Source organism: Bombus bifarius, unplaced genomic scaffold, assembly GCF_011952205.1.
Source record: "Bombus bifarius isolate JDL3187 unplaced genomic scaffold, Bbif_JDL3187 scf7180000007993, whole genome shotgun sequence".
Taxonomy (NCBI): Eukaryota; Metazoa; Arthropoda; class Insecta; order Hymenoptera; family Apidae; genus Bombus; species Bombus bifarius.
Window position 1 is genome coordinate 276,123 of NW_022884374.1, and position 14,782 is coordinate 290,904.

Consider the following 14,782-nt stretch of genomic DNA (forward strand, 5'->3'; position numbering starts at 1 on the left):
AAGGATATTATATTTCCTTTGAAAGCGTTAAGTTATAAATATTAATTTTTTCCGTTAGATAAATTTTTGTAAATGTAAAACAAAGGACAAGATATAAAGGGGTGTTAAGGTAAAGAAAGGATTCGGAAATACAAATCGTTTACTTTATTTTACACACAACAGCTATGCATATATCTTACACTCTGAAGACCTTGACAACCTTCTCGCACGCATGCTAGTTCTCAACCGACTCTTCCAGATTCTTCTAACATCTGGCAACAGTCTTTTGTCTCCACTAAGCTACATACTCTACATACGTCGAGGCTTTTGTCACACACCTTTGTTTTTTTGACTTCCAACTGATTACATTTCCATACAGTCTAATTACATATGCAGAAGTAGATTTCCTATCTAAATGATCTCCTGCCCAATCAGCGTCCACATAACAATCTATCGTTTCACACTTTTCATTCCTTTTATACTGTAACCTTAAATCTCTAGTCCGATACAAATATTTCAATATTCGCAAAGCATATTTAAAATGTGTCTCGCTACAACAATCTTGAAATCTACTTAGATAATTTATACTATAGCTTATATCGGGTCTAGTATTTGTACTAATATACAGCAATGCACCAATTAAATTCCTGTATCCAATGTCCTTTCTATTTATCTCAGCTTTTTTCAACCTTTAAATTTGTCTCCATAGGTGTACAATACAATTTGCTGTCTTGTAATTTATATTTGTTTGCTAATGATTCAATGTATTTTGTTTGGCTTAGTCTCATTTCATTTTTGCTATAATCATACTCTATATTTATTCCAAGATATTCTTTTACTTCACCTAAATCCTTCATTTTAAATTTATCTGTTAATAACCTTTTTTTTTATTCTTACTACAGATTAACAAATCATCTACATATATTAGCAAATAAACAACATTTTCTCGCTCTCCATGAGTATATAAGCACAATTCTACATTATTCTTCTTAAAACCCAATCTTGTTACATACCTATCAAAACACTCATACCAATCCCTCGGACTTTCTTTTAACCCATAAATCGTTCTTGATAATTTACAAACTCTACTCATTCATTCTACATATATTCTTTGCAACATCGCTCTCTTTTCTCTTTTATTTGCAATGTCCTATATTTTTTTTTATCTCTTTCTTTTCCTCGCTTCGTTCTACTTTTGTTACATTTTTCGCCCTTGCTCCTCACAGATACTTCACCTTTCCTGCTTCTATCTTCGTCATTACCCATCTCCAATTTTCTATTCCCTTTTCCTCTTCTTATAATTTTCTTCATTCTTACCATCTTCACTATTTTCACAATAAATCGCCTCCTCAAATGTACAAGGAATGTCTCTAGAATAATTTGTGTGAATCTCACTGCTGTTTTCCTTTTCTGATCTTCCTCGTTCCTCTTCGCTTTCTGATGGCTTAAGTGGTTTTGGAAGCTTTTTTTACAATATATGCTGGTGGCTCGTAATCATCATTTCCATCTGAATATTATTCTTCTTCCTCATCTTCGTCAGAATCCAAATCAAGTTTGGCTTTATTGTCTGGTTGTAATCCATCTGGTCCCATTTTTTCCCTGCTTCAATATGTTGTTTTAGATGTGTGACATAATCTGTCCTATCTCTCTCACGATCCCTATCTCTTTCTCTTTCTCTATCCCTGTCACGGTCCCTATCTCTTTCTCTTTCTCTTTCTCTTTCCCTGTCACGGTCTCTATCTCTTTCACGTTCCCTATCTCTTTCTCTTCCTTTTTCATTCATACCACTACATTCGGCACTGTTTAGTAAGTGCTCCTTCCCTTTCAATATACTTTTCATTTTATATGTTTCGTTGTCTTTGACCGCTATAGCTGAAAGTTTATTGTTTTTATCTATTATTTTCGCAATATTTCCTTTTGAAATAACCATATTATTATTATCAGTTAACTTGCCTAAGCTAATTAAGTTTGCGGACATTTCTTCATATAAAAAACTTTACTCATATTTATTTTATTTCGCTTTCCAAATGCTTCGAAATAGCTTAAGCATTTCCTACTTTTGTTGCCTTTATCGATCTATTATCGCCCAAATATATATTTACCGGTTCTTTAAGGTCGATAGATTTGTCGAAATAATCTATATCGTTAATTATGTGATCGGTACAACCGCTATCTAATAGCCATATAATCTTATTATTACTTATCTCTTTCATCCTGCTGCTGTGTGCTGCGTGCGCTGTTGCCATCCAAGTTCCTGCTCCTGAGTTGCCATACTCACTCGTGTCGGTTGCTGTTTGACGATGGAAGTTTCCACGTCTCATGCTCGTATAGCTTTTGTTTCCTCTTCCTCTACTGCTACCACGTGTTGACCCACGCCAATAACTGTTACTGCTTCCCGCTTGGACGCCATTTTGACACTCTCTTGCAAAATGTCCCACTTTTCCACATTTGAAGCATCCTTTCTCCTCGATTTGATTTATCTTTCCTTTCCACTATTTCTATCTTATTCCTCACGTACGCTACCGCTTGATTCTCTTCTTTCACTGCGTCTATTATATCCGCTATGTAGCTATACTCTTCAGGTAACGCATTTAGCATGTACTTTAGCTTTTCTCTCTCACTCACTTGTGTGCCGGCACTTTTTAATTCGTTTACTAATTTTTCAAAATCACTAAAAAATGACTCTGAATCACTGTATTTATCGAGACTTATCCTCTCCAATCTCCTTCTGCACACGATCTGTAGTGCTGTCTCTTATGTACATTTCGTCAAACTTTCTCATTATTTCATACGCAGTTTTTTCCTCACTAATACATTCCAATTGTATTGTATTTGATATTGCACTATAAATTATATTTATCGCCTTCAGATCCTTTTTGTCCCAGTCTGGATTGTTTGTTTCGGTTTTCACTCGAGTTATAACAATATCACATTCTTTATACCTCAGAAACATCGTTATTCTTTTCTTCCACATACCGTAATCCTCGCCATCAAATCTCGGTATTATAATTTCCGATCTTTCCATTTTAATTGGTTTTCTATTCTTTACTCAAGCGTTCCTACGTATTTTTAACTAAACTCACTCGAACTAACTCGCAAGACTAAAAACCACGCACTAAATAGCTTGTAAAACTAGTAACCACGCTCTGCTACCATGTTAAGGTAAAGAAAGGATTCGGAAATACAAATCGTTTATTTTATTTTATACACAACAGCTATACGTATATCTTACACTCTGAAGACCTCGACAACCTTCTTGCACGCACACTAGTTCTCAACCGACTCTTCTAGATTCTTCTAACATCTGGCAACAGTCTTTTGTCTCCACTAAGCCTGGACGCCCTCTAACGCTTACACAAACATTCACATGTACAGTGTAAATGTATCATCTACCCAACAAGGGGTTAGGTTAGGACCACGTTAAATCGGAACAGAGTGCGACGGATGGATAGAGCTGGGAGTAGAAACCGTGGAGTGTTGAGATTAGACGTTTTCCAAGCTACGCGTAATGCCGGAGGGTTGCTTATCCGTTTAAAGAGATACTTGGCGGACTAAATGGACTTTGCTTGCGCGATTAGATTAGCGCTAGAAACGGGACTTAATTGTCGTACGTTCTACATTCTTACCGGGTGGAATAACTAATTAGAACTATAAATAACTGGCTGGATGAAAGCGCCGAGGCTCGCGGAGAACAATGTACCAGTTTACAATGCCTTTTGCTCGTAACCCTTTGACATTATAAAAGTTGTAAATTGAAGTGTCAAATTTTGACGTTTATGTAATACATTCCGGCAACGTGTAATCATTTCTCGAAATTACAAGTTCTTTGTTCAATACGAACATAACATGGTCGTGGATAGTTACAATATTTTACGATAAAACACGCGTCATAAAGTGGCGCTTTATACCGTACTATGGTTACACTCCGGGCAGCTAATTACAAAAACGTCCGTAGAACGACGGGTTTTTGTCATTCGACGGTTTTTATCCAGAACTCTCAAGCATTTCACCTCGTATCGCCAATTAAAACGACAAAACGAACGCGTCACAGCGGATGGAAAAATACGCCATATACGAAGGTTATCCGTTTTGCCATTTTAACTGGTAACACAACCCTGCGGCCAGTATTAATCTACGAAACCGATACCCGTTACGCGATATACAAATTTGTAAGTATACGTTACGATATATACGTGTTAGTCGAGTATTTTTTTACATTTTTTGCTCTCCTGATCGAAATGAAATTTTTTTTCTTTTTCGATAAAAATGGTCGATCCTCAAAATGATGTATTGGTATTTAAGAAAAAACGTATATATCTACGTGTATACGTTCAGCGATTCGAATAAAATAGGATTGTATTTCACAGCTACTGTTTCTGTTATCAATGTTCTCCCTAAACTTTATAGAAATCACCGTTACGCGATGCAGTCGCATTTTTTTACAAAATTGTGTCGCATTATTTGATTATAGGTGCAACAGGACTGAAAGATCTGACAATCAACGTGCCAGCGGTGGTACGATCGGGCGACACAGTGACACTGTCCTGTCATTACGATCTAGAAGGATTGACATTGTACTCCTTGCAATGGTACTTTGAGGATACGGAGTTCTATCGGTACCTGCCAGAAGGAGATCCTCCGTGCAAAACCTTTAACATCGATGGAATGCACGTGAATGTGAGTGTTCTTTTCTCGTCTTCTAATTTAACTAACTTTTAGATTAGATTATTACGTTCTATGCATTTTGGTTTTAAACTTTCTACAAATGTATAAACATCCATAATCTATTTGTAACGTACGGGGAGCTCAGTTGAAAAAATGTATTCAAGTATACAGGTTCTTTTCTTTATTTTTCCACAAATTACGTAAATGCAAATATCGATACGTGAAACCCAGATTTACAAGTGTTTTAATGTTTGAAAACACCGTATCGTAGCAGTTGAAGGGATAAAACGAAATTCATCGGGAAAGAAACATATGTACGTTATGCAAAAACGACAAGCTTGGTATTTTTGTTTCTTCAATTGCTACAGTGCAGGCGTGTCTGATGAAATCAGCATTTTATTTACAAAAATGTTGTCCATGTAGTAATATGTAAATAATCCACAAATCCGAAATCTCTTCAGCAATAAGAATGAAATTATTCCAGCAACTAACAGATGTCTCGGTAGGCTATTTAAATCTTATCGACTTGTATGAAACAGAGAGCCAGAGATGAAAGCTAGCGCAGATATATGGGCGTTATGTTTGTGCAAGAGGGTGGACATAGTTTTTCCGTCGATACGAAACGTTGTTAATTAATTGGGAACAGTGTCTTTCCGGAGGCGGAAGCCAAAAACGCGGCTTGTTGCGCCCGAATCCGTCAACTAATGCGCGCAATTAAACTCTTAACGAGCACTTCGATAAATCTTTATGACGAAAAATCTCATGAAGTTCGTGCTATCCCTTTGGTTAGATTTCGCGTTACTTTACCTACAGACCCGTCTGAGGAAATAGTATCCTATCGATGATTCAACTTTTAAATATCCACGTACCTAATTTATTGTAAAACATTTGATGATAATAATCCACGAGAAAGCAACTTTGGCTAATCTTTAAAAGAGAAAAGGAAAAGTGAGAAGGATAGTCTCTTCGGCAAACAAATCTGGTGATTTCAAGATTGCAAATGATTTCTCGCCAAGAATTCGTCCCAAATATATCAGAATTTTAGGAGAATCACCAATTTTTCTTGTTGCTTCGCATTTATATCAACAGCAGTATATGGCAGAAAAATATTCCGTTTTTCCTTTTGGAAGAAAAAATTCCATGATGATCGTTTCGTTCAGCTGATGCATTTTCGCTGCAGGTTGACGTGTTCGAAGAGGAAACAGCGGCAAAAGCTGCGAACTTCTTTTGCAAGCCGATACAAGCACGTACTAGCGACGTCCATTTATCAGTCTGCCGGCTGTATTTCGAAAGCAAGTGAAGATAAGACCGAATAGCGGCCCGATTTTTCCGCCTTCGAGTGAAGCATCCTGTTTTTCCCCTCATCGACTGTACCGCCTGCTTCCCGCGATATCGTCGCGCTTTTCAAACTTTCTAACCGCGTTTTCTGCGGAAATTTTGCAACCCTCCCGAGAGTTGCCGTGTAACGAGCAAGTGTTCGAGGGATATGCGAGTTTTTAGAGGTTTCGAATGGTATAAGGGTTGTGTTTGTCAAGAGTGTGTTGTCGAGAGTGTTCGTAACTTGTCTATTTTTTTTCTTTTTCTTTTCACAGGAAATATTCGAAGATTATATTTGAAACATAATTATATCTCAAGATAGGCTGTTTAAATTCATTTAAGGGAAAGGAATATTAGAAATCAAATTCAGTTCCAAATTTGAAATTCGATCATTTGCCTCGCGAAGTTTAAGCTCGTATTCTCAACTATTTCACGATAGAAGCTTCCTCACTGTCTCGCTATTTCGATCAACCACAGGATCAAAATCAATCAGAACTGACCTTTCTCCGACAATCTCTCGATTCGTGAGAAATATTTAAATGGAGGCGCGAGTGGAAAGAAAATTACTGTGATGAAAAAAAGGACGTCGGGGCGTGGAGTTGGAGGCGAGTAAAACAAGAAAGTCGGCCGACCTGGGATGAAATCCACTTGAATGGGGATTCCAAAGGGTCGTGTCGCGGTCGTAGCTCGCGCTATAAATCAGCCCTATCGATTTCTTTCGTCCGGTCTACGGTTCGGTTTCGCACTTACGCGCTCCCCCAGGGGTTGGCAAAAAGTTTCACGTCGATGTGACGCGCGCCACTTTTATCGGATCCACCTGATGTCACCATCCTCGCCAGAGTAAACTAGTCAGGCTTGTTCATTTTATCTTACAAAGGATTGCCAGCACTTTTAGAACTTTGTGATCCCGCCGCTTTTCGTTAGATCGAAAAACAGTAGAGCGCTTAAACAGCGTTCTTACGCCTGTGAAAGTTGCGATGCTAAATATTCGATCTGTATTCTAATACGAATTTTTATATTAAAAACGCACGAATGCAGGATGGATAATTTGTATCGAATAATTTTCTAAATATTTCATCGTATATCATTTCGAGTATCTCTGTTTCTCCCGTGTTTTCTCTCCATTGTATTTTGTTCTCATTTCCATTTCTCATAGTTGTACGTTGTACGTCGTCGCTTAACGTTTTATACTTTACAAACTGATATTAGCAACGGCGATTTAAAAAACACAAAATGGATAGAAACGATATACAAAGTAAACACGAAAAGGATACGAGTACGTTAAAGCGGCGCGTTTAGATTCCATTTTCACGCTGTACCCAGCCAGCACCACGTTGCCCAAACATAGTATCGTCAGTCGAAATTCGTTCGAAACATTTTCGAGGCAATAAAGAGGCAAACGCGACGCGTTTCGGCTCTATTTGCCCTCGAGATCATGCGAAAATGACAGCTTCCAGATAAAATTCTATCTAACACCTAATTCTAACCGTAAGAAATTCTATCTAATGCGCGATTCTAATCTTCTGTAAAAGCTATATTTAATATGTAATTCTAATCTAAGAAAGTTCTATCCAATATATAATTCGAGCCGCAAAGTAACCAATTAGTTACGTGAAACTAAAATGAATTGTAAATATTAAACAAACCATCTTAAAAAGCCTTGGTAATTTATTTAGGTCTGAAGTTTTTCTCAAGGAAAGCAAAGAGAGTCTGTAAACTACTTTTTAGTTGAATCGATAGGTTGGCTGCTATTTGCGAACGATGGCAAATGGATGCCGACAAGATAGAAGAGTTTCGAAACCAAGGCAATCGATTCGATTCCACTTCGACTCGGTAGCGAGACATTGGAAAACAAATTTTTCATTCGCGCGATGCATACAGCTGGCCGATAGGTATCTTTAATAAAATTTCCACACTCGTTTCCGAGGTGCTGTTCCGCTGACAACGCCGTTTTGTAGAGTCGTCGATAGCTAAAAAGGCCGAGACGGTGCATTAGTTCCAAGAAGATACGACTGGTATCGACATTTGTTAAGATACAAAGACTTCGTATTCGTCCTAATTATCGTTTCAATTCAGCTTTTATCAATCGTTTCTTTCTGAAAATAATTAGGTTGTCCGAAAAGTTTCCTTCGTTTTATAAGGAAATAATAGACGCACAATGTTTTTTGTTTTATATTAGTTTATTGAATTATGTACGAACATAATAATAGAAATAGAACGAAATGGATCATACTTAATTCAATAAAATAATATAAAACAAAAATTGTTGTTCATCTATTATCACCTTATGAAACGAAAGAAACTTTTCGAACAACCTAATATCAAGGAAATCCATAGAATTCTCTTCATATACAATGTAAAAAGAACAGAATTTTAATAACGTGACAGTAAAATGTAGCGAAACGAAAAACCGCGAAAGCTTAACAAAATATCGGTCTCTAATGGATTAGTATTACCAATATTACTATTTAGATCGTTTTATCTCCAACCACTATCGATTATCTGCAGCGGGATTATCAGAACCAACAGCCTGTTCTTCCTCGAAACGACAAACCACCGCGATAACACTGTCTTCCTACGAAACCTGATTTATTCCTCCAATACAGCAAACAAATGGTAAAAGATCGTCTAGCGACAAGGATTCATAGAAGCAGCACGCGTATGAATAGCCTGTACGAGGTAGAGAATGGTTCGAAAAACAAGGTGGCGTATCGACGACACGAGACTTCAGTCGTTCGTAAATCTTCGTGGAAAGCTATCGGTTCCTCGTGATGGACTATACCATGAAATAAAAATAACCATAGCTCGTCTAATATTTAAAATAATTGTATGAAAAGGAAATCCGAATATTCGAAGATTATTTGACCAGAACTGTCTTGATTCGTCTCGTATCAAATGACTCTCGTCTTCTGACGAAAATACAAAAATATCGATCTTTCGATATTTCGAAAGAACAACGAGAATCCATCGATGAAACGTCTTTCTACGATCTGCGGACGTTTCTTTCGTCGGTCCGCCGATTCCATCAGAAGCGGAGGAAATGGTGAAAAGAGCTTGTTTCCGTATCCGGTGTAGTTTGTAAAGCAGGCAGAGGGAACCATCGCGATGCATATAAATGATTGCAACGACGAGGGGTCGGTCGAGGGGGTAGAATATAGTCCGATCGAGATTTAGACGTGGGGAGAGGGTTAGATGGAAGGTCGATAGTCGCGTGGAATACAAAGTAATTCTGGGAGGAGGGGGGGAGGGAATCGAGCTGGAAAGTAAAACGAGCGAAGCGAGCGGAGAAGATAGGAGAAAAGAGATTCGGGAAATTATACGCGTTTCCGTTCGAAATTTATACAAAAGAGACAGAGTGAATAAGGTTCGTTTATGCAGTTGCTGAGAGATCGTTATCAATGTTGGAAATCCGTAGGTGGATGCCCTGAAATTTAAAAGAGTCTCTTGTTTTATTTTTGTAACGTGGAATGATTGTCAGGGAGTAATCTGTTGGGAAACTACGGTGAATAGATGGTACTACGTATATTCTTTTTTTTCTCCGTAAACAAATGCAGAAAGTAATCACCATGATATCGTCTTGTTATTATTATTTTTCCATCTATGCAATTCATTTCTTCTATTGTATTTCCTGTAATTAAGTACTATTTATCCTGTCAATGGAAAGGAACACAGTCTGTTGTTTCGTTGTTCGATCACAGAAATATCAATTTATCGTAACAACTGTCCGAAGAATTACGAATGGCTGTAAACGAACTGTAAGCTGTATCGACGATCTTCAAATTCGTAGGCTGCTCCATCAAGCAGCGGCAGTCCATTTTTCTTGCAGGAAACTGATTTTCGAAAAGTTAAATAGAATGGCAGATAGTTCGCGAGAGATACGAACGTTCGAAAGAAATTAATCGAATCCGTGGAAGCGAGTGGAGCATTTTCCGGCGAGCCGATAGAAGAATACATTTTAGTCGGGCATCAATCCTGTAACCGAGAGTCGAGTCAACTTCCTGGCGGAACGATATCACCCGAAACGAAAAGAAGAAGAAGGAGGTGCAGAGAAAGTTCCTGGTAGTTCCTTCGACGCTATCAGATTTCGAGCGGCTCGATCGCCTGTAAAAGTATCCTCGTGGTGGTTTCAAGCGAAGCAGCTCGTCTCCTCGACCTCTTCCTTCCGAATGGAAGCATCGTTCACCAAAGCATCGATGGTTTCCGGTCCCGCGAGTTTAACACACGGTAGACGGAAACCGCGAGTCGAAATAAAACTTCGATCGACGTTTTCGGTCTTGGCGAGTTTCAGAAGAAATTTAGGAAATTTTTCTGAACGTAGTTTTGTATAATGATATTGTTAGGAAAGTTAGAATGACAAGTTTCTATTTAGTTAAACAATTTTAAACGATACCGTCTGCGCAAAAGACGAGGAAAATCAATTTCATATTCTCTGGCTGATAGACAATTGTCCAGCTTTAAGGACAGTCTCTAAGAACGATCCTAATCGTTTATCTATGATAACAGCACTGATTCTAATATTCGTTATCAACGATGTTCGATCTGGATTTATTTTACAGGTTTCCAAATCGAACTCGAACGACGTAACATTAGTTAACGTGTCGAGGAACCTGACGGGGTTGTACAAGTGCGAGGTGTCTGCTGGAAGCCCTTCGTACCACACGTTGATCAACAGGGCCAGAATGGAAGTAGTAGGTGAGTAGTGGTCGGCCTGGACTCGGTTCAGAATTAAAAAGTTTCACCGAGTAGACAAATCCTTCTGGTTGCTGAATCGCGCGAGCGCTATCCCGTAATGCGGCGCACGTGCGCCCCTACGTGACACCCATTTTCATGTTGGATTCGACGGCTCGCGGAAGACTTCCAACAGGAACGCGACTCGGCCCTCAACTACTACCGGAAGAACTCTCTTTCTCCTCGTTCCTTTTCCAGAATAGAAATTCGAACATTGATGCCGCTTTAATTATCCACGGGCTGAGAAACTGGTTCCATTGTATCGAAGGATTGAACGGTTTGAAATTGAGAAACGTGAAGTAGTTATGAGTAATGGAATAGTTTTAAACTGGATTATTGTTAGATTCTGTAATTTGTACGAATTGTTGTTAGTACGTATCGACTGTGCGTCGGAGGATTACGAAACATAAATTTTGAACTCGAGTCAACTCTATCGAGATTTGAAAAGTTAGATTGATTAAATATATCACGAATACGTAAATTTCTATTGCAAGTTGATCAAGTCTATCGAAACAAGAAACTGAACATTACAAATTAATTAAATCAAATTTTGCTTGACTTTTTAAAAATGGAATATAATGAAATATATATATAACATAAATTATATATAAATTATATATAATATATATAACAACAATAAATACTCTATCCGACTCCAAAAATAATATATATATATATATATATATATTTACAACCAAGAAAGATCTGCCAAAACACTCGCAACCCCTTCCAGCTCACTCTTCGCATCGACGCCTCGACGTGTAGAGCTGGCTTTACGCCAGGCGTCGAGTTAGCAGTCGCGTGTGCTAAACAACGTAATTATTATGCCTTAGACGCGCCGAAAACGGACCCGACGATCGGTATCGAGAAAGAAAGGATCGCAGTGGGTGAGCTGCTGCGGGCGAACTGCACCACAGGCAACTCGAGGCCCGCCTCCGCCATTACGTGGAAGCTGAACAAGGATCTCGTAAGTATATCGTCGGAGTTCTCTCACGCCTTATTCCAAGCCGCTATATATGTATGTCCTCGAGCCGTAGTTACGTGACCTTACTGGATGATTAAAGTTCCACAAGGAACACCCTCGCTTCGACTTCCATCTCGCCAACCTCTAACCCCTCGTTCCGTTACGTTCCATTTACCTTTTCACCCCGTTCGCCGTTCAGGTAAGCTCGTTGACACGAGGTGTTTCTCGCTGTAGGAATAATTTCAGAGGGAAAGGCGAAGAAGGGTGATTCGAGGGATGTGAAGGAAGGTGAATGAATTTAAGGAAGTGCTTGAGGAGATTGAGGGTGCGGAGTGAAGAAGATTTTGTATTCGGAAGACATTTCTTCCGGGAGAAATATATGAATTGTATTAGTCGATAGATTTTTCGATCTAAAAATATCTCACGAGTGTCGTGTATATATCCTGATAATAAATATAAGAGTATCGTGCAACTATCTCGGATATTGCAAAGAAAAAAATATTCCAGAATTCATCTTAAACATTTTAAACACGAGGATATGTCAAATAAGTAACAACTAATTCGTCTGATCGTGTTTCGTTATTAACTAGCGTATCACGAATTTAAATACAGAAATATTCCACAATTACCCTGAACATTCTAAACATTCTATCCGCAATTCTATTCCACGTATTCTGTTCCTTAAAAAAAAGAAAAAAAGAAAATGCCAATCCATTTGGTGGCGCTTCGTTATTACCTCGTACCTATTTCGTACTAAAAACACGCGTGCACACAAATTTTCTCCAGGCCAGGAATTAATCAAAAACGTACCTCGCCAAGGTAACCAGAACAAAAACGATGACCGTGGGTGGGGCGAGACAAAAATAGCCATTGGTTTTTGCGGTGACCCGTGATATGTCAAGGGGGTACAATAATAGCGGGGCGCGATTATTTCGAGTGAATTATTAATGTTGCCGGATATTAGGCCGGCGAAGAGCGGCCGACACAAGCAAACACATATTCGGGCCCATTGTGACGGATTAATTAATTAGAGCAATTTGATGTTCCGCTTATAATTCGTAATTAATTTCCCAGCACGCGAACGAATTATTTGGCCGTGTACGCGGCGCGTGTAAACAAGAGTGAACATAAATGATCGAGCCACGGTTCAACGGCTCGTATCCAGCAAACGGCAATTATTTCGTCGAAAAACAGAATAACGATCGATCCTGTCCGTTTCATCGTGCGATCGATCTTTTTCTTTGAATATTCCTTGAAAATAGATCAATTTCGCGAGATACTCCCGAGAAACGCTCGGAGAATCCTTGATTCTGCGGTGAATCTCGTCGCAGAGAAATCCAATGTTAAGGAGGACACGATGAAATATGCCTCGCCCGATTTTTCGAAAGACTCCAGGGTAGAGAGGCGAAGAAGCGATGAGATAACGTTGAGAATTCGCGTGGATGAAGATGACAGGTTCTTGGAATATGGCGGTTGTGTATTGTGTCGAATGCTCGATGATAGAGAAATTGTAGAATGATTCGAGGGCTAGAGGGAAGAGTAGTGATACTTCAAAATTGATGGACCATTCTACAACGATGGAGTTTCCCCTGCAACCGACGGTGTTTCGAGCACTTGAGAGTAAAGGGTCTGAAGAGTAAATTTATTTAAGATTAATCGTTCACTTTGCGAATGTTTGTAATAATGGAATGAAAATATACCCTTTATAATAGATAATTTACGATAAATCGAACTCGTCGATCGACCGAAAACGATAAATTTTGGGATCGAATGGACTAAAGAGTTAGATGATTTCATTTCGAAGACACAACAAGTTGAATGAGTTTCAACGTGGTAGAGTATTCACTTAGAGAGTCAAAAAGACGAGCATAAATCAGATGAAGGCACACCGACGCGATAACCAATGGAAGGTCTGACGACAAACTAATGAATGCCGTTTTCCCTGTTACACTCTTATATGCTCCTCGAATAACCCCATCCAGGACTTTAATCGACGTCATTTGTCTTTCTAAGAATTTTCCCAGCACAAATCTTAAAGAAATCCAATTTGGTGGAGATATCGGTTCGAGAAGTGATCAAACGGGGCGAAAGTGGCCAATCTTTTAAACGGGAAATAATTTGTCTCGACGAAATCTCAGATTGCTCTTATTTATTACGAAACAGCCACTATAAATGTAAAATAGGCGTGGACGACTTTTTACACGTCTATAACAGATTAGATAGAATCAAATTGCTTCTACTACAAGTTTAGTTGTTTGTAATGGATTAGATCGAATTAGATTGTTCTGGTTGAAAACAAATGAAATTAAAGTAAAATAGCGTTACGCGTACATCATGAGGTAAATAACCATCGCTATAGAGAGAAAAATAGAGATAAAGGGTCACAGGAAATTTGAAAAAATACGAGAAGCAAAGATACAGTGCCAGTACTCTCACTGTCGCCATCGGAAATATCAGACTAAAAATTAATTTCAAAGAACGATTCCACGTGGCAAAATAAAGAAACAAAACTAACATTAAACGACAGAAAATACCTATTAGCTTTTATATCACGATTCATCCAAAAAAAACTGTAGAAAATGGGACAAGAGAAAGAAGACAACGGGCGGAAGTGGCCGTAGCATCCCGTGTTCTCGATCGAAAACATATAACTCATCGGGGGTCATCGTGATCGATTAAACGCGTCGAGCCACGATGGTGCCTGCGATTTAACGGAATAATTTGGTTGATTTAACAAATACCGCGGAATAACGATTTATTTGCATACGAGGCATCGCGAGCCACCGGTTATCCACCCTCCCCTGTTCGTCGCTCCACCCTCACGCCGATTGCCCGGATATGTATCTCGATGGATCTCGATAAATTTAATTCCCGTCGCTATGCTGTACACCCGTGCTACCGCACGAAAGCTCGGCGCTGAAATGTGAAATGACCAGGTAGTTACAGTCGGCTCCAGTGTTGATTGAAAAACAAAACTGGATCGAAGGCGTCGAAGATGGACGGAAATTGAATAGAACCGTGCCGACGTAACGCGATCGATCGGAACAAATGGTGCGTATGCCTCGCAGAATATAAAGGAACCAACCAATTTCTTTGATTTTCAAGCGGTGATTTTAAAGAAGAGGACGT

At 38.9% G+C, this 14,782-nt stretch overlaps 1 protein-coding gene across 1 annotated transcript in view; it reads left to right on the forward strand.

Moving 5' to 3' along the window:
* The window catches only part of LOC117205838, a 133,915-nt gene that overhangs the window by 87,746 nt on the left and 31,387 nt on the right, over positions 1-14,782 (forward strand). The window contains exons 2-4 of the mRNA XM_033444596.1: positions 4,451-4,656; positions 10,518-10,653; positions 11,523-11,656. Coding sequence (XP_033300487.1) covers positions 4,451-4,656; positions 10,518-10,653; positions 11,523-11,656 — 476 coding nt within the window. The remainder of the gene's footprint in view (positions 1-4,450; positions 4,657-10,517; positions 10,654-11,522; positions 11,657-14,782) is intronic.